We start from the raw sequence: 24,394 nt of genomic DNA on the forward strand, positions 1-24,394 counted from the left end.
GAGGTGTGTGGTGATTGGGCGGCGCCCAGGAGGCGCCCGGGTGAGGCACGGGTGCGCAAGCGGGAGTTCCGGCTGGAGACCCGTGCTCTGGGCCGGCGCCTTCACCATGGCCTCGGCAGAGCTGGACTACACCATCGAGATCCCGGATCAGCCCTGCTGGAGCCAGAGTATGGAATGAGGGTTGGGTCCAGGCGCGGGGAGGTGACCTCATGAACCTGTGGGTTGCGAGCGCAGCTGTAGCCCCGCCCCTCATGCGGCCCCGCCCTCCCGCGGGCCGCCCCCTCATAGGGTCTGGCAGGTCCTAGACTTAGAGAGGCTCAGAGAGCCCCGCCCCTCGTAAGTCCCGCCCCAGAGTGTTCCTCCCTGGCGAGCCCCGCCTCTGCCCCGAGTCAGCTGCTCGCTTGGGACCTCTTTTTCTGTCTTTCCTGTCCGGGGTGCTCAGGTCCATGCCCTTTAATCACTTCTCATAGCTGAAGGCTGCCGAAAGCTGGATCCCTCCTGATTCCTTTGTTTGGGATTGGGCTTCCCACATCTAGCCTATCACTTATTATTTTCCCGAAGGCGTGGAGGGGGAGCCTCGCGGGGTCACCGATCCTCGCAGAAGCCCGGGACTCAGAACCCTTAGCCGTCCCTCTCCACTCTTCTCGGCAGTGGTTAACAGTGCAGTCTCTGCCGTCGGGTAGAACTCGACTGAAATCCTGACTCCTTCCTTTAGGAGCTGGATTACCTTTGGTAAGCTACCTTCTCTGAACTTCAGTTTCCTCCACTGCAAAACCGGGATAAGGATAGTAACCTTCCTCATAGGGCTGTTTGGGGCCATCTGGAGATTGTGTAAAGGGCCTGGCATGGAGTGAGTTCAGTAATTGGCATTTACGATCAGCATTGTTTCTCTCCTTACATTAAAGAAAGACATGTAGGAGTCTCCACAAAATTAGGATTGACAGCAGGCCCGCATCCATGACAGTGTGAGTAGATCGGGGTCCAGAGAGTGGAAAGTTTGGTCTCTCTGGGAATTCTGGCAGAAGGGCCTTGAAGTATGATCAGCCTGAGGCCAGCGTGTCCCTCACTTGCATTAGTCCAGCATCGCCTTCACGCCTCCTGTCTCACTGCCTGCAGCCCAGCCTCTTAAATTGCTACCACACTGATCTTTCTAATGCAAAGGTTTGATCTTATACTCTGCTCTCCATAAAACTTACCTCCTTAAGGAGAGCCTTCCCAGATCCCTCCCGTAGCATCTCATGTTCTTTGGTTGGAGTCTAGGAGAGGGCAGCCCTTAGACTCCCACAGAACAGATGGCCCCAGACCAGCTGTTTTTCCCTAGAGCTGGATCTGCTGGCTTAGCGCTTTTGGGTTTATAGATGTAAAAATACTTTGGACACGTTTTGGCGTCAGCAAGCCATGAAGTCAGTTAATATTATTTCCTTTGGAGAGTCTTCGGCTGCAAAGGGTTGGAGGTGCCTTCTGCACGGCCAGGAGGGCAGCCTCGTGGTCCTGGTTCACATTTCAGCTCCATGTCTTACAAGTTATGTGTCTTTGGCAAGCTATTGAACCTCCCTGAGCCTGAGATTCCTCCACTGTGAAATGGGAAGAGTACTAGTGCCTACCTCCTCGTGGGATTGCGAGGGTTACGAGGTAGCGTTTGGATGTGTGTCCCTGGCACAGTGCAGGTGCTGCCATTGCATTGCTCCCCTATGGTTCCCCCTCCGCCCCCCTTTCTTTTTTTTTTTTTTTAAGAGATGGAGTCTCCCCTGTCGCCCAGGCCGGAGTGCAGTGGCGGATCCCATGGCTCCCTTCGCTGCTCCAGGAGGCTGGGTCTTAGAATTGGAAGAAATCTCAGAGACTGTTTTGTCCTGCCTCCCTCTGTTGGCATGAGTGCATTCCATTGCTAGCAGACCCTTCCCTGGGGCGATGCTTCTGCCCAAACATCCTAGCCTGTTGGAGGCAGCTGGGATTGTTAGAAAGCACTTCTCTTTCTTGAGCCACAATAGGCCTTCCTGTAATTTCCGCTCTCAGTTCAGTATTTGCTGTGTCCTGGCTGTGGGATCGTTGTTGGCCACTCAGAAGTGACTCACACGCCCAAGGAGCTGAGGTTTTGGGGAGGGGAGTGAATTTATAAGCAGGTGGTTTCAAAATGGTGTGCTAACTGCAGAGCTAGAGCATTGTGGTGGGAACGATACACAGCAAGGAATCTCTCTTCCTCTGTTCAAGAGGACAGCTTCGTGCCTTCACATTTCCTCCAAGGGAAACACCTCCACGGCTTTCAGTTGTTTCTCCTCCTTATTGCTCCTCCTGACTGGCTTTAATTCATTGCCCTTCCCTCTCACAGTCATGCTCCAGAGGAGAGCTAGAGGTTGTCAAACCCCTCAGAAGGAGATCACGACGCTGTGGTCCCCTGAATCCATTTGCTTCCTATCTGCAGAGCTTCCCTCCAGGCCAACATGGCCTGATAGAGTGACAGTCTTTTGGAGCCCCAGAGATTGTCTGTCTTTTGCAATTACTGTTTAATGGTGGAGAAGTGTGTAGGACATTCATATTTAGTTTCTGAAATTACTTTTTAAAACTTTTTTTTTTGAGGTGGAGTCTAACTCTGTCACCCAGGCTGGAGTGCAGTGGCACGATCTCAGTTCACTGCAACCTCCGCCTCCTGGCTTCAAGCAGTTCTCCTGTTTCAGCCTCCCAAGTAGCTGGGACTACAGGCACCCGCCACCATGCCTGGCTAATTTTTGTAGTTTTAGTAGAGACAAGGTTTCACCATATTGGTTAGGCTGGTCTCGAACTCCTGACCTCAGGTGATCCACCCGCCTCAGCCTCCTAAAGTGCTGGGATTACAGGCGTGAGCCACTGTGCCCAGCCTTTAAAAACACTTTTTTTTTCAGTTTAAAAAATTTTCATTTTCTTATATGGAGACAGAGTCTTACTGTGTTGCCCAGACTGGTTTGAAACTTCTGGGCTCAAGCAGTCCTCCTATCGCAGCCTCCCAAAGTGCTGCGATTACAGGTATGAGCCACTGCGCCTGGCCTGAAATTACTTTTCCCCTGTATTTGAAAAATCGAAACCACAGAGCCCATCACTGCTGTGAGCTGACAGAGAAGCTGATGCTGGCACATTAGGCAGCTGGAAGGCAGCTGCAGATCTGGGGTCATTCAGAGCCCTGGGCCTTGTAGGTCAGGCTTGGCAGCCCAACATCCTTCTGCTGGGAATCCTACCAGCCAGTACCTATTGGCTGCCCACGCCAATGGTCGTCTGCCCAGGCCTTTGCTAAAGCCGGTCGTTTGACCCAGAATCTGTCTTCCCTCTTCCCTCTCTTTTTCCCAGGCCAGTGATCCCCTCAGTCTCTCAATACCCTCTCTTACTTCATTTCATTTGGGAAGGGTCTCTCCTGGGGCTCCCATAAGCACTATATTTTCCTGTTGTCGTGTTTTTGATGGCTTCACTCACTGTCACCAGGGCCTGGGAGGGATGAGGTACCAAGTGAGCTGAATGGAATCACTTGGCAGCACTGTAGGCCCAAGCCAGAGCTGCTCTGACATCCCAGGCCCAGGCCGTGCCACCCCTCCTCCCATCCAGAGAATGGTCAGCCAAGTCCCACTTAGATCCCCTCTGTGACTTGCTCATAGGCCAGCAACCTTCTTAAAGGCACCATGTGGCTCTCATGTTCAGTAAACATAAAGAAAAATTCATTCATACAATTAATGGGGCTGGGGCCTGGGCCTGAGACAAACATTTTGCTCTTAAAGTAAACAGAAGGTCTTAAGGGGATCACAGAGAGGGGAAGTGAGGGGGTTTTTGCTCCCCAGGTTTTACCGCGTGCCTTTTTTCCTTTTTTGCTCATCACTGGCTGAGGTCAAAGAAATATAGACATCATTTTAACCCTCAGGAAGTTGTCTCGGACACCCAGGAGACAGTGCTGAAGGGTCTGGACCACCATGGTGGGCCCTGTGGTGGGAGAGGCTTCCTAGAGTAGAGCAGCCCAAGCTGGACCTGAAGCTTCAGGAGGGCTGACAGACCCCCATGGTGAGCAGCAGAAAGTGCGGAAGTCAAGTCCATGGCCATACCACCTTGAACATGCAGATCTCAGAAGCTAAGCAGTGTCAGGCCTGCTTGGAACTTGGATGGGAGAAAGTGCAGAAGTAAATCCCTGAAGTGGGACAGTGAGTGGCTGGAGGGAACAGGGGCCTGGCAGGAGGCTGCACTGTGCTTTTGTGGGTGGAGAATGAGATGAAAACCTGAAGATCTGTCATGATGGACAGACCTCAAAGACCCAGGCGAAGAGAGTTGTTTGGGATTTGATCCTTGTCTTGTCTACGAGGACCCCAAAGGTCTTTTTTTTTTTTTTTTAATACAGAGGAGTTGTATTTATTTTTGGAATCATGATCTCTTTTCTTTCACCTCTAGATAAGAGCCCTTTCTGGCTGGGCGTGGTGGGTCACACCTGTAACCCCAGCACTTTGGGAGGCCGAGGTGGGCGGATCACCTGAGGTCGGGAGTTCAAGACTAGCCTGACCAATATGGAGAAACCCCATCTCTACTAAAAATACAAAATTAGCCGGGTGTGGTGGCGCATGCCTATAATCTCAGCTACTCAGGAGGCTGAGGCAGGAGAATCGCTTGAACCCGGGAGGTGGAGGTTGCAGTGAGCCGAGATTGTGCCATTGCACTCCAGCCTAGGTAACGAGAGCGAAACTCCGTCTCAAAAAAAAAAAAAAAAAAAAAATAGAATGCTTTCTAAGTGTCTGCTCTATGCCAGGTGCTGGTGCTGTACTAGACCCTGGATTTGAGATCCAGGCCTCTTTGCAGGCCTCCTTTTCTCTGAATGTCTGTGGTACTTACACTGTTAACCATGTTCTATCCACATGCCAGGCCCACCAGGAGCTCCTTTCATTATTTTATTAATCCTCACAACCACCTTGTGAAGTAGGGAGAACCCTTAATCCTGTTTTACAGATGAAGAACAGACGCTCGTGGGGAGGTAAAGTGTCTTGCCCAAAGTAATTCCAGATTTCAGCTTAAGAGCCTTACTCCAGAGCTTGTGCATGCCGAGATTTCAGTTGCCATTAGGAGGGGCTGCCTGAATACGATGCCATTTCTAGGAAACAATTAGGGACATGCACAAAGAAAGGGGTGTCCATTAAAGTATTTTTATAACAGCAAAAAATTGGGAACAGCATCATATCCAATAATGGGAGATTTGGTCACCATAAATTATGAAACATTCTATAGCCTCTCTGAAGCCACTAAAAATAATGGTGTAGAAATATATAAACTGACAGGGAAAAATGTTCACAATATATTGCCAAACGGAAGAAAGCAGATTACAAACAATATGATTCCAATTTTATTAGATATTCATTTTCTACTTTTTCTACAGTGAGTATGCATTACTTGTGAAGTAATAATTATTTCAATTTATTGAACTCTTTCCTTCTGCCAGGCACCATGATAAGCCCTCTATAGCTATTATCTTATTTAATTCTTTGTATCATTGTCCCCATTTCACAGATAAGGAAATTGAAGCTTAGAGAACTTGATTAAGGTCTGTGTCATAGTTATTAAGTGGCAGAGGCAGAGATTTGAACCGAGATATGATTTTGTACAGTATGTACTCTTAGATACTATGCTACTCTGCTCTGCTCTTCTTTTAAAAAGTAAATAAAAAAATAAAGAAATTTGGCCGGGTACAGTGGCTCACACCTGTAATCCCAACACTTTGGGAGGCCGAGGGGGGTGGATTGCTTGAGCCCAAGAGTTTGAGACCAGCCTGGGCAACATGGCCAAACCCTACCTCTGCAAAATAATACAAAAATTAGCTGAGCATGGTGGTGCTTGCCTATAGTCCCAGCTACTTGGGAGGCTGAGGTAGGAGGATTACCTGAGCCCAAGAGGTCGAGGCTGCAGTGAGCCATGACTACACCACTGCCCTCCAGCCTGGGCAACACAGAAAGACCTTGTCTCAAAGAAGAAAAGAAAAATTTGATTTAAATATAGGAACTGTGAGACACTAGAAAGTTTTTCTGGGGAGTAGAGAAAATTAAGACTCTTTCAATTTTTTGCATGTTATTTTATTTTTATTTTTATTTTATTTTATTTTTGAGACAGGATATCGTTCTGTCGCCCAGGCTGGAGTGCAGTGGTGCGATCTCGGCTCTGGGTTCACGCCATTCTCTTGCCTCAGCCTCCGGAGTAGCTGGGACTATAGGCACCCGCCACCAAGCTCGGGTAATTTTTTGTATTTTTAGTAGAGACGGGGTTTCACCTGTTAGCCAGGATGGTCTTGACCTCCTGACCTTGTGATCCGCCCACTTCGGCCTCCCAAAGTGCTGGGATTACAGGCGTGAGCCACCAAGTCTGGCCAATTTTTTGCATTTTAAAAAGAAAACATGGTTTCTATTTTCATTCTGGCTTGCAAATAAAAAAGTACATATTGTACTACAGACCCTTATGCCTTATCAGCCCATTCCTTTGTCTTCCCCATATGCCCCTGGGATATACACAATCTAATTTATGCTTGAGTTTTATGGCTTGAACTGTTGTACAATATACGTATTTGTAATTCTTGCACTATCTGTGTCAGTGTTATTTGTTGAGAAATTCTAGAGGACAGGGAGCTTGTGAGATTAAATTGTTTTGTGGGGTACTCGAGAAGTGCTAGGGTTGAAAAGAATCCTTCCACATTGCTGAGGGGCTTCTGGGCATCCCTGGCCTCTTTGACTTCTCAACTGCTTTTGACTCTGCTGGACCACCTCCCCTGTTGTTTGAGATAATATTTTAACTCTCATTGCAGAAGTTATACATACTGATTTTAGAAAATGGGAAAAAAATCATGAAAAAGAAATTGCCTCTAATCCCATAAATAATTGCTATTAATATTTGATGTATTTTTTCTATGCATTAAAAAAAATACGTGGCTGGGCACGGTGACTCATGCCTGTAATTCCAGCACTTTGGGAGGCCGAGGTGGGCAGATCACCTGAAGTCAGGAGTTCGAGACCAGCCTGGCCAACATGGTGAAACCCCGTTTCTACTGAAACTACAAAAATTAGCCGGGCATGATGGTGGGCGCCTGTAATCCCAGCAACTAGGGAGGCTGAGGCAGGAGAATCGCTTGAACCTGGAAGGCGGAGGTTGTAGTGAGCCGAGATTGCACCATTACACTCCAGCCTGGGCGACAGAGTGAGACTGTCAAAAAAAAAAAAAAAACAAAAAAAAAAGTGTGCATTTGTGTAGTATGTGTGTGTATATGGGTATTCTGTTAAGATATTGCTTTATAACTTGTTTTCACTTAATGTATTACTATTATTTTAAAAAATAATAACATTATTGAGAAATAATTCACATACCATAAAATCCACCCTTTAAAAATGTACTTCTGGCCAGGCGCGGTGGCTCATGCCTGTAATCCCAGTACTTTGGGAGGCTAAGGTGGGAGGATTGCTTGAGCCCAGGAGTTCAAGACCAGCCTGGGCAACATAGTGAGACCCTGTCTCTACAAAAAATAAAAAATTAGCCAGGCGTGGTACCATGTGCCTGTAGTCTTAGCACTCAGGAGGCTGTGATGGGAGGATCGCTTGAGCCTGGGAGGTTGAGACTGTAGTAAGCCATGATCTCACTACTGCATTCCAGCCTGGGTGACAGAGTGAGACCCTGTCTCAAAAAAAAAAAAAAAAAAAGTACAATTCACTGGCTTTTGGTATATTCACAGAATTGTAAGAGTATCACTGCTATTTAATTCCAAAACATTTTCATCATCTGAAAAAGAAACCCCATTCCTGTTAGTAGTCACTCTCCATTCCCTCCTCCCCCCAGCCCTTGGCAACCACTAATCTTTCATTCTCTGTGGATTTGCCTATTCTTGATATTTTATATAAATGAAGTCATATAATATATGCCCCTTTGTATCTGACTTATTTCACTTAGAATGATGTTTTCAAGGTTCATCCATGCTATCACATGTATTAGTACTTCATTCCTTTTTATGACTGAATGGTATTTAATTGTATGGATGTATCACATTTTGTTTATCTGTTCACAGATGATAGGAGGTATGTTTCTACCTTTTGGTTATTATGACTGCAGTGAACATTCATGGGCAAGTTTTCATGTGGATGTATATTTTTAGTTCTCTTGGATGTATCCCTAGTAGTGAAATTGTGGGATCATGTGGTAACTCTACGTTTAATTTTTTTGAGGATCTGCCATACTGTTTTCCAAAGTGGCTGCACCATTATGCATTTCCACCAGCAGTGTGTGAGGGTCCTGGTTTCATCCACAACCAACACTTGTTTATTATCTGACTTTTTAATTATAGCCATCCTGGGTATAAAGAGATACCTCATAGTGGCTTTGATTTTGATTTCCCTAATGGCTATGATGTTGAGCATGTTTTTATGTGCTTATTGGCCATTTGTAAATCTTCTCTGGAGAAAGACCTGCTTAATATATTCAGGTCCTTTGCCAATTTTTGAGTTGGGTTTACTTTTTGCTGTTGAGTTTTAGGAGTTTTCTCTGTATTCTGGATATTACTCCCTTATCAGATACATGATTTGCAAATATTTTCTCCATGCTGTGGGGTTTTTCTTTTTTTCACTTTTTTTGGATTATGTCCTTTGAAGTAAAAAGTTTTTATTTTGATGAAGTCTCAATTTATCTCTTTTGTTTGTTTGTTCCTTGTACTTTTGGTGGCATGTCTATGAAACTGCTGCTTAATCCAAAGATTTACTCGTATGTTCTCTTCTAACAGTTTTGTAGTTTCAGCTCTTATATTTATGTCTATGATCTGCTTAATGTATTATTGAATATTTCTCCATGATTTAACATTTTTCTTTCTTATAAGTGGAATTACCAAGTCAAAGATTGCATGATATTTTTTTTTTTTTTTTGAGATGGAGTTTCGCTCTTGTTGCCCTGGCTGGAGTGCAATGGCGCAATCTCTGCTCACTGCAACCTCCGCCTCCTGGGTTCAAGTGATTCTCTGCCTCAGCCTCCCAAGTAGCTGGGATTACAGGCGCCCACCACTGTGCCCAGCTAATTTTTTGTATTTAGTAGAGACGGGGTTTCACCATGTTGGTCAGGCTGGTCCCCAACTCCTGACCTCAAGTGATCTACCTGCCTCGGCCTTCCAAAATACTGGGATTATAGGCTTGTGCCACTGCGCCCGGCAAAGATTGCATGTTTTTGAGACTTTTGATACATGTTCCAGAATTCTTGTGACCGTTTTCTTCCTGTCATTTCTACCCCTCCCTATCTGTCTCTCCACTGCTCTGGTTCAGGCCTTCACCATTTCTTGCCTTGAATTTTACAGTAGCCTCCTACCTGTTCCTGATGATGTCAGTATAGTGTGTGTTAAGTGCAGTGGTGTGGTGGTGGGTGCTGTGACAGTACAGAGGAGGGGCACCTCACTCAGTCTGATGGTTTGGGGTGGGGGGTGGTGAGAAGGGGTTGGGGAGGGCGTCAAGGAAGGCTTCCTGGAAGTAAGTAGTGAGCTGATTCTATAGGTGGAATGGGCATTAGCAAAGCATGAACACGGAGCATCAGCATCGTGGGCTGGAGAGCAGAGAGCAAGTGCAAGGTCGCGGTGGTGGAGGCGGTAGAGCACGCTGGTCCGGATAGTGGGCGCTGGCTCTGCTGCTTCCTGGCTGTGTGTTGTTGGGGGAAAGGGACTTCCCCTCTCTGTGTTTTAGTTTTCTCTTATGTAAAATGGGGATAGTAATAGTAGCTAACTCCTAGGATGGTTGCAAGACCAAATGAGGCAGCATATATTGAAGTTGTGGCTGGGAAAAGCAGGTAGATGAGGTCATTTATGGGGTCTCTTGATGTACAGGAGGCAGCCATGTATACAGGTTTGGAGCTGAGGTGATGGAGATGGTTTTGTTATCTACAGGGCTGGCTAGGATAGCGGATACAAGCTGGTCTTTAGAGTCAGACCAGCTGGATTTGGATTTCAGCTTCACTGCTTGTTAGTTATGTAACCTTGAGCAAGCCGTTTCGTATGTGCCTCAGGTTTTCGTCTGTAAAATGAGAATTCTTGCTCATAAGAGTATTGCAATTTTTTTTTTTCAGATGGAGTTTCGCTCTTGTTGCCCAGGCTGGAGTGCAATGGCGCGATCTCGGCTCACCGCAACCTCCCCACCACCAGGTTCAAGCGATTCTCCTGCCTCAGCCTCCTGAGTAGCTGGGATTACATGCATGTGCCACCACGTCCGGCTGATTTTTGTATTTTTAGTAGAGATGAAGTTTCTCCATGTTGGTCAGGCTGGTCTTGAACTCCTGACCTCAGGTGATCAGCTTGTCTTGGCCTCCCAAATTGCTGGGATTACATGCGTGAGCTACCACACCTGGCTTTTTTTTTTTTTTTTTTTTTTTTTTTATAATAGGGTCTCATTCTGTCACCCAGGCTGGAGTACAGTGGCATGATCATGGCTCACTGCAGCCTTGATCTCCTGGGCTTAAACTATCCTCCTGCCTCAGCACCCTGAGGAGCTGGGACTACAGGCGTGTGCCACCTTGCCCAACTAATTTTTATAGAGATGAGGTTTCGCCATGTTGCCTAATCTGGTCTTGAACTCTTGGGCTCAAGTGATCTGCCTGCTTTGGCCTCCCAAAGTGCTGGGATTACAGGTGTGTTGTGAATAATAAATGAGTTGATATGTAAAATGCTTACAATAGTGCCTGACACATCATGCTGTGTGTGTTAGCACTTTTTGCTGGAGAAGTTTTTAATGGTTTAGAAACAAGGTATATTTGATTGCTTGTACAGGGTTCTGGTAAGTCTGAATAGAGTGGGAGATCCAGCCAGGGGCCAAAGTTTTCAGTGCCTCAAAGTTAGCTGCCAGAGGCCTGCAGATGTCAGCAGCAGGAAGGGGAGAGGGTGATACAGCCAGTGGAATAAGTAAGAAAAGGGGAGGAGTTTGTACAAGAGGGTGGAAGAATCATGATCCTGATGTGGCAATGAATAACAATAGCCATAGCAATGACTTTTGGCCAGGTGCGGTGGCTCACACCTGTAATCTAGCACTTTGGGAGGCTGAGGCGGGTGGATTGCCTGAGCTCAGGAGTTCGACACCAGCCTGGTCAACATGGTGAAACCCCATCTCTACTGAAAATACAAAAATTAGCCAGGTGTGGTGGTGGGCACTTATAGTCCCAGCTGCTCAGGAGGCTGAGGCAGGGGAATCTCTTGAACCCAGGGGGTGGAGGTTGCAGTGAGCCAAGATCACGCCACTTCACTCCAGCCTGGGCGAAAAAGTGAAACTCCTTCTCAAACAACAACAACAACAACAAAAGTGTTTTTAAATGAGCCGGGCCATGGTGGCACGTGCCTGTGGTCCCAACTACTCAGAAGTCAGAGGTAGAAGGATCGCTTGAGCCCAAGGAGGTTGAGGCTGCAGTGAGCTGTGATCGTGCCACTGCACTCCAGCTTGGGCAACAGAGCGAGACCCTATCTCCAAAAATAAAGAAATCAATAAAGAATATTACAGAAAGCTTGGGCTATGGGAGTAGGCAGTCTGTCCAGGGTGCCAGAATTCTGAGGGTTTCTTCGCCTTCATGGAGGGTGAAGAGTCATTCCTGCCTGAGTTGGTAAAGCCAAGGTTGCCAGCAAAACGGAGTTACAAATCCCAGCCTCAGAAGGAGGGGCAGTTGGGAGGCCCAGCAGCAGCTGTTTGAACCTCTGGCAATTGGGAGTGCACCATCTCTGCTGGTGGGGGCTGGCCTTGACATCCCGTGGCTGCCAGGGGATGTGACCTCCCTTGGTTGCTTTCTCTGTATTTGCGATAAATCCCAAAGCCCTTTGCTGGTGTCTCGGTGGTGGCACATGGGGGCAACCCTGTAGGCAGGGGAAGGGGAGCCTGTTCTCAGACAGCTGCAGAGGTAAGGGAGCCTCCCAGAACAGGGTCTTGGAAATCGAGTTGCTGGGTCTCGAAGATGCAAAAGCAGGTTCAAACGGTAGCTGCTGATTACCCTCCATGAGGCCGCCGCAGCCTGCGCCTCGTGGGCAGAGTCAGACCCAGCAAGGTTGGCCTGGGGCCCCACTGAGGCCCAGGGCCTCTCCACCAGAAAGGCCAGTGCAGGTGAAGAGCCATCTGGCAGAAGATGGGGACACTAGGCTGAGAAAAGTGGTGAGAATATTTGGAGCTGCTTGAGATAGACCTGTGGGACTGTCTCCCTTATCAGAGGCCAAGCCAGCACCTGTGGAGGCTGGGAGGGCTGGCAGGTGTCAGCAGGGGACTGAGGCTTTGGCAGCTTCTGCTCCAGGCTGAGTTGCAGCCAGGCCTGGGACCCCCACCGGTGCGGGCAGTTAATCTCCGAAGGCCAGAGTCACCACCACTAGAGAGCAGGAACATTGAACTTTTCAATCACATTAATTTCCACAGGAAATTGTTGTCTTCCTTTTGTCCAAAGGTTAGTGATTTATATTTACCATCCTCTTAACTAGCCTTGAAATTTACTGTTGCCAGGTCACCGCCGGCATCCATAAATTTCAGGGTGGCAGCTGAGCATAGCCAAGTGGCTTGGTCCTTGGAAGGGTGCATGCCGGCCCTTTTGGGAGGGCAGATTAACTGGCTACAGACGGTCCTTGTACAGAAGTCCCCCTGAGGGGGCGGGTATTCACTTTGCAGGGGAAATGAGATGAGGTCTGTTTGACAAGGTTGCAGGGAGGCTTCCTCAAAGGCAGCCCTGGTGGTGGCGGCGGCTGGTTTGTGCCTCTTAGCATATCACCAGCTGTGGATGGGGTGGCAGCACAGATGGTGCTGGAGTAGTTTAGGGTGGGGAGCAGGGGCCAGATTCCCAGCCCTACACTTTGCTTAGACAAGTACCTTAACCTCACTCTGCCTCAGTTTCTTCATCTGTAATAAGAGGACCTGCCTTAGAGTATTGTTATAAGGGTTAAACCTCAATAAATATAGGCTGTTATTCTCTGGCAGGGCAGGGTAGGTGGCTTGGTATGGGCCAGAGTCAGCCTCATGTCCCTGCCTGCACTGTCCTATCCATTTCTCCTTTTAAGACCTTCTTGTTCCCGGGAGGCTGAGGTGGGCAGATCGCTTGAGGTCAGGAGTTCGAGACCAGCCTGGCCAACATGGCAAAACCCCTTTTTTACTCTAAAAAAAAAAAAGAAAAAGAAAGCTGCACATGGTGGTGGGTGCCTATAATCCCAGCCACTCAGTAGGCTGAGGCAGGAGAATTGCTTGAACCCGGGAGATGGAGGTTGCCCTGAGCTGAGATCGTGCCACTGCCCTCCAGCCTGGGTGACAGAGCAAGACTCCGTCTCAAAAAAGACCCTCTTCTTCCATCTGCTCATGGAATTAGAACAGGGGCTGGCAAACTTTTTCTGTAAAGGGCCAGTCAATATTTTAGGCTTTGTGAGTCACTCGATCTTGTTGTAACTACTCTACTCTGCTGTTCTTAGTGTAAAAGTAGCCATAGACCCTAAGTAAATGATGAGTGTGGCGTGTTCCAATAAAACTTTATTTGTGGACAATGAAATTTAAATTCCATATAATTTTCACATGTCACAAAATATTCTTTTGATTTTTTTTTTTTTTTTTTTGAGACAGAGTCCCACTCTGTCGCCCAGGCTGGAGTGCAGTGGCTCAATCTCGGCTCACGGCAAGCTCCGCCTCCCAGGTTCATGCCATTCTCCTGCCTTGGCCTCCTGAGTAGCTGGGACTACAGGCACCTGCCACCACGCCCAGCTAATTTTTTTTTTTTTGTATTTTTTTGTCTTAGCCAGGATGGTCTCAATCTCCTGACCTCACGATCCGTCCGCCTCGGCCTCCTAAAGTGCTGGGATTACAGGCGTGAGCCACCGCGCCCAGCTGATTTTTTTTTTAACCATTTAAAAATGTGAAAATTAGTTTAGCTCGCAGGCCATACAAAAATAGGCAGTGGGCTCAGTTTGGCCCCGGGGTTGTAGTTCGCTGAGCCCTGGATCAGAAGAGGAAAGGGCATGGAGAAGGTATTTACTTTCCTCACTTGGGCTGTCTTCGAGTCTCTAAAGAAAGGTGCCCTTGTGTTGGTTTGTCCGGTGACCCCATGGTGCCTCCTGCAGAAAGGCAGCTGGAGCAGCACGGGGTGGGAACTGGTGCGTGCGTGCTGGCAGGATGCCTGGGCCTGGCACCCGTTGTTCCCTGCCTGCAGCAGCCGGAGCGCTGCTGACTCTGGATTGGGCAGTCACCCCCGCCCCCACCCCAGCTCTGGTGTTGACAGTCCACATCTGTGTTTCAGAGAACAGCCCCAGCCCAGGTGGGAAGGAGGCAGAAACTCGGCAGCCTGTGGTGATTCTCTTGGGCTGGGGTGGCTGCAAGGACAAGAACCTTGCCAAGTACAGTGCCATCTACCACAAAAGGGTGAGTACTCTGGTGCCCTCTCCCCTGGGCTGCCGTGAGGGCTGACCACCTTTGAGGCAGGACTGGGAATGGCTTTAAGAACAGCCTCTAGAGTTCGAGACCAGCCTGGCCAACATGGTCAAACCCTGTCTCTACTAAAAATACAAAAATTAGCCGGCATGGTGGCGCGTGCCTGTAATCCCAGCTACTTGGGAGGCTGAGGCAGGAGAATCGCTTGAGCCCAGGAGGTGGAGGTTGCAGTGAGCAGAGATTGTGCCATTGTACTCCAGCCTGGGTGACAGGGTGAGATTCCGTCTCAAAAAAAAAAAAAAAAAAAAGCCTGTGAGGAAGGCCATGGGGTTATAGGGACTTGGTGGGATTATCCCCACTTGGCTGCCAGCTCTGTGGCCTGGCGTGACCCCTTTGGTCTCCTGATGGCTTCCCCTTCCTTCCTCCCTGCATTCCACAATGGGCAGCCCACCCTTGATGTGCCCTACAGTTGTAGAGTCGGCCCAGGCTCCAGTCTCTGTTAACTGGCCAGTGCCTCTGCGGGCAGCAGGAGCCAGGGCTGGGTGTCTGGACATAGCTTGTACTCTCAGGACCTCCTCCTTTCCCACCAGGTGAGTTTCTGTCTTATGACTGCCCATGGCACCTTTCACATTCCCAGACTAGTAGGGCCTCTTGGAAAAGAGATTCACGCTTCTTCTCATCCAACCAAGGTTGGATATAGAGACTGTGGTAACTGCAGAGGGCCTTAGCAGGACCTGGTTATATTTTGGAAGCCTCTCTCACATCTTGGGCCTCCAGCTCCACCTTCCCCTCCTCAGCCCAGATCTCTCCCCTAAACAGCCTCCTGCGGGGGTACCCATACAGACAGCTCCAACTGCCAGCTGGAAGCCTTGGACTGAGCAGTGCGGGGGCACCTGGGAGAAAGGCCAGCTGAGCCCCCTTTCCCTCAGCATCCCTCCACTCACCCACGTCCACATCCCACCTGACTGAGGGGTGTGGTGGCCCTGGAATGGGAGAGAGATTGGGGGAAAATGTAGTTCTGAGCTTGAAGTCTCTCCCCAACCTCCGAGGCTGGGGCTCTGGTGTTGCCTTTTACAGACAGCCTCACTGCGGGCAGTTTCAGCTGCGAGTTCTGCTCACTGGGCTAGGCTTGTCTGGCTTCTTCATTAGCCTGAGATCCTTGAGGGCAGGCAGGGGGACCAGGAATAGTCAAGTATGGCTGGGATGAATAATGAAGGGACAGGTACCCAGCAAGAGGTGGGGTTTGGAGGGGGTCCTCAGGGTATTTAAGCAGGGATGTGATGTTAGATTCGTGAATCAGAAAGTCCCTTTTGGCCTGGCGCAGTGGCTCATGTCTATAATCCCAGCACTTTGGAAGGCCGAGGCGGGCAGATCACTTGAGGTCAGGAGTTCGAGACCAGCCTGGCCAACATGGTGAAACCCCATCTCTGCTAAAAATACAAAAATTAGCCAGGCATGGTGGCGCACACCTGTAGTCCCAGCTACCAGGGAGGCTGAGGTGGTAGGGATCGCTTGAACCTGGGAGGTGGAGGTTGCAGTGAGCCGAAGTCGCACCACTGCACTCTAGCCTGGGCAACAAAGTGAGACCCTGTCTCAAACAAAGTTCCTTGCTGCAGAGTAGCGGGGAGATTGGAGGGGTGGGGCAGGAAGCCAGAAGTGAGTTTAGAGGGGCTTGCCATGATCCAGGGACAGAGGGTAGTCAGGACCTTGGAGTTGGGGGTGTCGGTAGAGGTAAGGTGATGGATTGAGGAGTTTGTCAGGAGGTAGAATGGTAGTTTAATGAGAGATTGGGCATGGGCACAGGGATAGGGAGGTTCCCAGGGTAATGCCAGGTTTCTGGCTGGGCACCTCCTGGGTAGAGGGGGGTGTGTTTTTTGAGACCGGAGCACTAGAAGAGAATCCATAGGCTCTGGAGTGGATGAGATCCCCCAGGGAGTGTGTAGAGGGACAGAAGAGGGCCTAGGACAGTCCTGAGGAACCCAAACTTAATGGAGTGGAAGATGAAGAGGGTCCTACAAGGAAAGGAGGAGTGGCCAGAGATGGATATGAAAACCCAGGAAGGTGTGACAGAATCTGCACAAAGAGTCTTTGGGAAATGGGCCGTTGTACAGGGCAGGGGTAAAGATGCTACTTGGGCAGAAGGCACGAGGGAGAAAGTAGATGGAGTAAGATCCCAGAGAAGGCAGAGGTGTTGAGGTTGCAGGGTTGGGGGAGGGGTAGTCTTGGAAAGGAAGACTTTCCAATAGGGAGGACAGGATGAATGTAGAGAAAAAAAAAAAGTCCAACCCAAAACTCTAATATTTTATTATTTAAAAGAAAACAAGGTGGATGCTGTGGCTCATGCCTGTAATCCCAGCACTTTGGGAGGCTCAGAAAGGAGGATCACTTGAGCCTAGGAGTTTGAGACCGGCCTAAGCAGCATGGTGAAACCTGATCTCCACAAAAAAAATTAAAACAATTAGCCAGGCACGGTGGTGTGTGTCTGTAGTCTTAGCTACTTGGGAGTCTGAGGTGGGAGGATCACCTGAGCCTGGAAAGTTGAGGCTGCAGTGAGCTGTGATCGTGCCACTACACTCCAGCCTGGGTGATAGAGTGAGACCCTGTCTCAAACAAAACAAGCAAAACAAAACAAAAACACCATATTCTAGCACCTAGAGATGACCTCTATTTACACTTAGTGTATATCCTTCCAGCTTTTTTGGGGGGTATATCTTCTCTTTACCTACATGAGACCTATTGAATGTACTGCTTTGTATCCTGCTTTTTTCAGATCATGATCTCCACCTTCTTGTTTGATCTCATTTAGTTTCCAGTCCATATTCAGATTCCCTAATTGTCCCTAAAGCATCCTTTACAGCGGATGTGCCCAAAACAGGATCCAATCTAAGATCACACATTGCATCTAGTTATTTTGTTTCTTCTTAAGGCTCTTTTAAATCCAGAACTGTTCCCCTCCCCACCTGATTTTAGATTCAAGGTCTCACTCTGTCACCCAGGCTGGAGTGCAGTGGTACAATCATAGCTCACTGCAGCCTCAACTCTTGGGCTCAAGCAATCATTCTGCCTCCAGCCTCCCGAGTAGCTGGGACTGCAGGCATGCACCACCACGCCAAGCTAGTATTTTTTTTTTGTTGTTCTTTTTTTTTTTTTTTTGAGAGAGAGTCTTGCTCTGTCGCCCAGGCTGGAGTGCGATGGCATGATCCCGGCTCACTGCAACCTCTGCCTCCTGGGTTCAAGCAATTCTGCTGCCTCAGACTCCCAGGTGTCTGGGATTAGAGGCATGTGCCACTACGCCTGGCTAATTTGTGTATTTTTAGTAGAGACGGGGTTTCATCATGTTGGTGAGGCTGGTCTCGAACTCCTGACTTCGTCATCTGCCCACCTCAGCCTCCCAAAGTGTTGGGATTACAGGCGTGAGCCACTGTGCCCGACCATTTGTTTTTCTTTTTTAGAGATGGGGTCTCCCTATGTCGTCCAGGCTATAGAACAGCCCCTTTTTTCATGTTACTGGCTTATTGAAGAGACTGGGCTGCACGATAATATTTCTAGGAGTATGTGATTCCAGATGCTGCCAGGGAGAAACATACAGTGGGGACTGAAAGGCCTCTGTCAGATTTGAGCATTTGGGAGAATGTGGGTGGCCTTAAGCAGCCTCCTCTTCAGAGTCTTGGGAGGGATGCTTAGGCACTCCAGGGCTAGGAGGTCAGGCGGCTGATGGCAAGGTACCTCTGCTGACCATCCCTGTTTAGCCATGGGTCATTTAACTACTGTGGCCATACGATTTTCTCCTTGTCACTACCACGTCACTAATTACTGCTGCTGTTGGTTGAGAGTTTACTTTGTGTCAGGTACTGCTTTGATCATTTGAGATACATTTTTTTTCATCTAATTTTACCCATAACCTTATGAGGTGGGTGTTATCCCAATTTCACCGTAATCTTATAGATGGGGACCCAGACTCAGAAAGTAGTAAGCTGCTCCTTGTTCTTACTATTGATACATAGTGGTGCCAGGAGTTGAACCCGGACCTGTCTGACCCCAGCACTCTCCAAAGTCACATTCCCCTGACAAAAGGCCCTTTGTCTCTGGAACAGGAGGATGAGAGGGGATTAGGAGCCAGGCATGGTGGCTTTTCTAACTGACCTAGAAGGGGACCTGTGTGGAGATTGTGGCACCCTTGGCCCAGGCGTGAGGAATATAGAAGCCTAGAGGGAGTTTGGGCCCAGATTTTAGAATTCGAGGAACAAGTGTTTACTGTATTTGGAATTTCAGGGCAGATATGAGGAGTGATCCCAGGCCGGGGAACCAGGGACATTTGAGTGTCAGGTCCCTGAGTCCAGAGAGTATGGACTCTGTTTTTAGGAGCCTGGGAGAGAGGGAAGGTGACAGTGACCAGTGATGAAAGTGATGTGGGCCTGGCTCAGAAGTGGCCTCTGGTGGTCAGGGCTGGCGCCTGCAGGCCAGCTCTCGGGTACTGGTCTCATGGGGGTACTACTTGTGTCTGGGAGGTAGGGACAGTGCAGATCTGAGGTGCTGGGACAGGGTATAGCCAAGCAGTGAGGCCCCGCCCCAAATGTGCAAGGCCTAGGATGGGAGGGCGGGGCGCAGACAGGAGGGAACCAGAGTAAAGAGACTTCCTCTGGTCAGCCCAGGTGTCTCCAGTACATGCTTCAGGCTCTGGGCCTCAAATACCACTCCAGGCCAAGAGGGCTTGGCCAGCATGAAGCAATTAGTCCAAAAATGGGCCTTAAGTATACCTTCCCTGCCCAGAAGGCACCTGTGTCTGTGGGCGGCGGGCTGGTGGGCTCAGGCTGAAGCAGGACCCAGAGCATTGCTGACGCTGTGGGCCCCATGGCCTATGTCCTACAGGCTGGGGTTGCTGGGCCCCTCTGACTAAGCTTGTACCCACTACCCCCACCTCATCTGTGAGGACTGACCTGGCCTCTCTCCCCAGGGCTGCATCGTAATCCGATACACAGCCCCGTGGCACATGGTCTTCTTCTCCGAGTCACTGGGTATCCCTTCACTTCGTGTTTTGGCCCAGAAGCTGCTCGAGCTGCTCTTTGATTATGAGATTGAGAAGGAGCCCCTGCTCTTCCATGTCTTCAGCAACGGTGGCGTCATGCTGTACCGCTACGTGCTGGAGCTCCTGCAGACCCGTCGCTTCTGCCACCTGCGTGTGGTGGGCACCATCTTTGACAGCGCTCCTGGTGACAGCAACCTGGTAGGGGCTCTGCGGGCCCTGGCAGCCATCCTGGAGCGCCGGGCCGCCATGCTGCGCCTGTTGCTGCTGGTGGCCTTTGCCCTGGTGGTTGTCCTGTTCCACGTCCTGCTTGCTCCCATCACAGCCCTCTTCCACACCCACTTCTATGACAGGCTACAGGACGCGGGCTCTCGCTGGCCCGAGCTCTACCTCTACTCGAGGGCTGATGAAGTAGTCCTGGCCAGAGACATAGAACGCATGGTAGAGGCACGCCTGGCACGCCGGGTCCTGGCGCGTTCTGTGGATTTCGTGTCATCTGCACACGTCAGCCACCTCCGTGACTACCCTACTTACTACACAAGCCTCTGTGTCGACTTCATGCGCAACTGCGTCCGCTGCTGAGGCCATTGCTCCATCTCACCTCTGCTCCAGAAATAAATGCCTGACACCTCCCCACAACCTGCATCTGTGGGGCACTCTTCTCGTTCAACTCCCTGTAGCCCTTTGGGACTTTGCGGTCCCCTAAGTAGAAAATTCCTATGGGCCTGTCTCCTGGGGGCCTCCGTCTGCTGGTGGTCTGCTTACCACAGAATCCTAAGGGGCAGGAGTGCCTGGGCATGTGTCTATGGGAGCCTTGCAGTCAGTTGTGTTTGGACAAGTGCAACAATCAGGCTTCTGATTCCTGTGGCATGCAGGCTGTAGAGGTTGACAAATGGAGGGGGGTGTTGAGGGTGAGCCCTAGTTGATTTTTTAAAATTTAAACTCTGGTAAGAACATTTAACATGAGACCTACTCTCTTTTTTTCTTTACTTATTTATTTATCTATTTATTTCAAGACAGGGTCTCACTCTGTCACCTAGGCTGGGGTGCAATGGTGCAATCATGGCTCACTGCAGCCTCAACCTCCCAGGCTCAAGTGATCCTCCCACCTCAGCCTCCCAAAGTGCTAGGATTACAGGCATGAGTCACCGCGCCTGGCCAAGATCACCTAACAAAATTGTAAGTGTGTACGATACTTAAAATTTAAGAGATTATGTGCACGGCAGACCTCTAGAACTGAATAGTCTTGCATCTTGCATAATTCAGAACTTCATCATCTTGCATAACTGAAACTTTGTGCCTGTTACCAGAGTTGAGTTTTGATTCCTTGAATGGAAGGTGACCTTTGTGGGGAGATGCCAGAGGGAAGGTATCTCGGTCAGGGGTAGCGTCAGGCTGCAGATAGGGGCTGTGATCTTTGCTCCAGCAGGGCGAAGCCCTACAGTGTAAAGTACCATTCACATGGCTCCCACTTGGCAGTTCACTCAGAGAGGCTCCTCTGACCCCATTGCCTGGGAGTCTGAGGTAGAAGCCAGATGAGGAGCTGAGGTTAGGGGCCTGCCTGGCTCTACCACACTTTGCTAGGAAGCCGCTGGGTCCGGGAAAGTTGCAAGCTGAAAGTTGCCAGAGACAGTGGGGGGCAGGAAGGCAGCAGCATTGTAACAGGAGCTGGGATGAGCTAACTCCCAAGCCCTAAAGACCAGAACCAGGGTAAGGGGATTTGGGCTGAAATAGCAAACTCCTTCATCTTCTGGAAGGGAGACCCACTTAGATACTCTCTAGGCAGAAGAGGTGAATTCAGCCTGATAGTTCAGTATCATTTATCATTCTAGAAGTCACTACTGCACAGTGTTGGCATACAGTAGGTATTCAATAAATATTTGATTGAATGAGCTTACCGTGGTGATCACGGGGCTTAGGGGGCAGTGAAGGAGATGGCTAGAAAAGCTCTGGATGGGAGCTGACTCTTGGGGATGATGGATCCTTTGTCCCCAGAGCCGCGTTCTGTCTGCATCCCATCAGTCCTTGGTGAGTCCCCACTATGGTGGCAGGGATTCCCATGCCGTGTGGCTGCATTCCTAGCCATGGCCAACAGGTGGCAGTGCAGCCTGTGCCATGAGACAGCTCAAGGCTCCCACAGCAGGGCGGGCTTCAGTGGAATGCCCTCACTCTGGGTTAATGGCCCCTTTTAGAGACCATATGGCCCCCAGGGTGGCAGTAACCAGCCATCAAGGACCTACTGAGTCCAAGCCTGTGGGAGGGGAGACTAAAGACATCAAAGAAGTCGGCCTGACAGGAACTGGGCATTAAGAGCCTCCTCTTCATCTCTCCATTGCCCTCACCTACCCACTCTTCTCTTCCAAACCTGTTTCTTTCCCAAACCCTCAGCCATCGCTGGAGCTGTTCCACCCGCCTCGACAGAGGCTGTGTACATCCCCAGAATCCCTGTGTTCAGGATATTGGGTGCCATCAAACTGGGCGTGGAGCTGTGAAGGGCCTTTGCTGGGCTCCAAGGGGGACTTGTCTGTGCTTCATCTGGGTGCAAAGGGTGGCAGGAGCTGCCAACTGGACCCAATTCTGAGGAATTCACTGTGGGTATCCCAGAGAAAATGGGCAACTAAGGCTGGGGATTTGGGCAGATGGGCCTGGTGTGCAAGGTGTCAAAGCAAGTCTGGAGTCATGGGGCTACTCTGGGGCCTTGACTGTTTTTCTCCAAACAGCTTTCTGTTGTGGGTGAAGACTTACATGTAACTTTTAGCACCTGCCTGGGAGGCATCTAGGAAGCTGAGCTACCTCACTGGCAGTGGGGAGCTGTGGGGGTCAAAGTGCCATCTCTCCAGTGCTAGCTGCCAGCCTTGGTTCTCTGAGCACATGGGAGACTTGAAGGCCCATCCTGGATAATAGGGTTTCCATTCTTTCCATTTGAGAATCTAGGCAGTAGCTACACTGGGATGATGGTCACTAGAGATACATTTGGAGAATAGAACAAAAGCCTGGGAGGCTGATAGGGTGATCCCACTGTGGTCTCTGGTATGTTTCAGGGGACCAGAAAGGGATAGAGGCCTGGGGCTTGTGTTTGTACCCAAGCTTGTGGCCACGCCTAGCCTAGGTTGGGGGATAGAGCTTGCATCCCCTCTGTACCCCCAAGCTCTGACCTCTTCTGTGATTAATGAGCTGACGATTCTGCATCGATAAAGAATTAACCTAGAGCCCCTACCCATCAACAGTCAGGAGCCCAGATCCCCAGCCCCACCCCCCTCCAAACCAAATGCTCCACGGCCCCAGAGCAGACCAACCCTGCACAGTGTCATACACCTATAGCTAAGTCCTTTCCCCCATCCTGCCACCAGGAATTAACCCCTTAATTGCCTGAGCCCACCTCCCCTAGTTAGCTCCCCCACCACCCCACACACATAACACACAGGCAGCAACTGTTTATACTGGTTTAATCCATGTCAAATGTAGTTTACAAAGGGAAAGGACAAGTACCTTTGTATAGAATATACAGACACAGCATCACACCATAGGGCCCACGGGAGGGTCGGGGAGACGACACTTTTTCCCTGGGAAAGGCAGCTCTAATCCCAGGAATGGTTCTCAGCAGAGGCTGGGTGGCCAGGAGCACTGTCCTCTAGCCCCCTAACTCAGCCTCTGCTTCAGCTCGGTTCCCATTTCCTGCCTCTACCCCCCCAACTCCTTATAAAGAGCCCCATGAGCTAAGACTAAGGAGAGGATCATGTCCCTTGGGGCGTGTGCCCCATGTCTGGGAGAAGAAATATACACCACTGAACACCGAGCACATGGGAGAGGGAAGGGACACCACAGGAGAGAGAGAGGCAGGTCCCCCAAGAGGTGGATGGGCCGAGCCCCCAGCCAACCCTGAAGGAGGCACTGCTTCCAGGGGTTCTTAAAAAAAGAAGAAAATCATACAACCAAAGGGGGAGGGGACAGGTAGAGGGCGAGGAGTTGTCCCATTTATACACAACATTGTAAACATACACGGTCTATATTACATGTGCTTCAGTCTGGTGTTTGCATGTCTGTCTGTCCGTCTGTCAGTATGGGGGCTGGATCTTAGGAGCCGTGCCCCACTACTCCCCCAACCCCCACCTCCCTGCCCCACCCTGGGAACAGAGCTGGAACAGGTATGGCCCCCAAACCATAGGTGGGAGCCAGCAGGTAGTGCCTGGGCCACAGCCTCTACTCTGGCTCCAGAGTCCTGCGTGTGTAAATGTGTGTGTGTGTACGCATGTTTGAGTATGTGCATGTATGTACATGGGGAACCTGTGTGCAAGTATGTACAAAGGGAGACGGTCACTGTCACAGAGGCTGGGGGCAGGTGGGGCTGCTGGAGGCGAGGCCTGCCTGGGGCAGATAGCTCACAAGTAGATCCTCCGCAGGTCTCCGGGCGCTGTGATCGTGTTGCACTGAGGGCAGAGCTTCTTGGCACCCTGCAGGGAGAACAGGGAGGGCTCTGGTCTACACAATGAGCCATGTGTGCGCATGTGAGCACCTGGGCCTGCAGCCATGTCTCTCTGCACCAGTGTGTGCTGAGACCTTAGTCCTGTCAGCCCAGGCTGGGGACGCATAGGCAGCTTCTGTGAGCAGGCAGGCACGCTCCTGTGTTGGGGGGACGCCAGGATCAAACCGCCTGGCCAGCCCCGCAGCAGGAGCCCCAGTAATGAGAACAAGGCTGGGTCCAGCTGTGGCAGCCGCAGCCCTAACGAGATTACACGCGGCCTTTGATCAGGACACAGAGCCCACGTCCGAGCCTTTTATTGCTGTCTCCGGGCGACATTTTAATGGCTGCTCCTGAGCGAAGAACAGGGGCAGGAGCAGAAGGAGCTTAGTAATGGGAGGGGGAGGGGCCAAGGCCCTGGTCCTGTTTACCTACAGCCAGCCTCCTCCTGACCCCAGGCCTCACCAGTCTGTGTGATGCAGTGGGCCTTCGGGGACCGGGGCGGGGAAGGGAGAATGCAGTGAACTCATGGAGGGGGAGAAGTTCCTAAACCTGCAGTTG

General features: G+C 50.2%; 2 protein-coding genes across 12 annotated transcripts in view; one reads left to right on the forward strand and one right to left on the reverse strand.

Annotated features, from left to right (window-relative positions):
- The first annotated feature begins 16 nt into the window (after nt 1-16).
- On the forward strand, nt 17-23,298 carry TMEM53 (transmembrane protein 53). Of its 6 annotated transcripts, none has more exons than XM_034963476.3 (4): nt 35-167; nt 562-732; nt 14,221-14,342; nt 19,306-23,298. In XM_034963476.3, exon 4 carries the CDS (start codon nt 19,342-19,344, stop codon nt 19,954-19,956), a length of 615 nt encoding a protein of 204 aa, XP_034819367.1. In that variant the 5' UTR covers nt 35-167; nt 562-732; nt 14,221-14,342; nt 19,306-19,341; the 3' UTR covers nt 19,957-23,298. The 6 variants fall into 6 exon arrangements, with proteins under 6 accessions (XP_034819348.3, XP_003812859.1, XP_008963527.4 ...); XM_063608079.1 differs by lacking the exon at nt 562-732 and adding an exon at nt 10,057-10,614 and having other exon boundaries at nt 45-167; XM_034963478.3 differs by having other exon boundaries at nt 60-167; nt 652-732.
- RNF220 (ring finger protein 220) overlaps nt 22,804-24,394 on the reverse strand; it is a 246,434-nt gene continuing 244,843 nt past the window's right edge. For all 6 annotated transcript variants that reach the window (XM_003812810.8, XM_008965280.5, XM_057299070.2 and 3 more), the window contains one exon: nt 22,804-23,825. In XM_003812810.8, coding sequence (XP_003812858.1) covers nt 23,754-23,825 — 72 coding nt within the window. In that variant the 3' untranslated portion in view covers nt 22,804-23,753. The remainder of the gene's footprint in view (nt 23,826-24,394) is intronic.

This window comes from Pan paniscus, chromosome 1, assembly GCF_029289425.2.
Source record: "Pan paniscus chromosome 1, NHGRI_mPanPan1-v2.0_pri, whole genome shotgun sequence".
Classification (NCBI taxonomy): domain Eukaryota; kingdom Metazoa; phylum Chordata; class Mammalia; order Primates; family Hominidae; genus Pan; species Pan paniscus.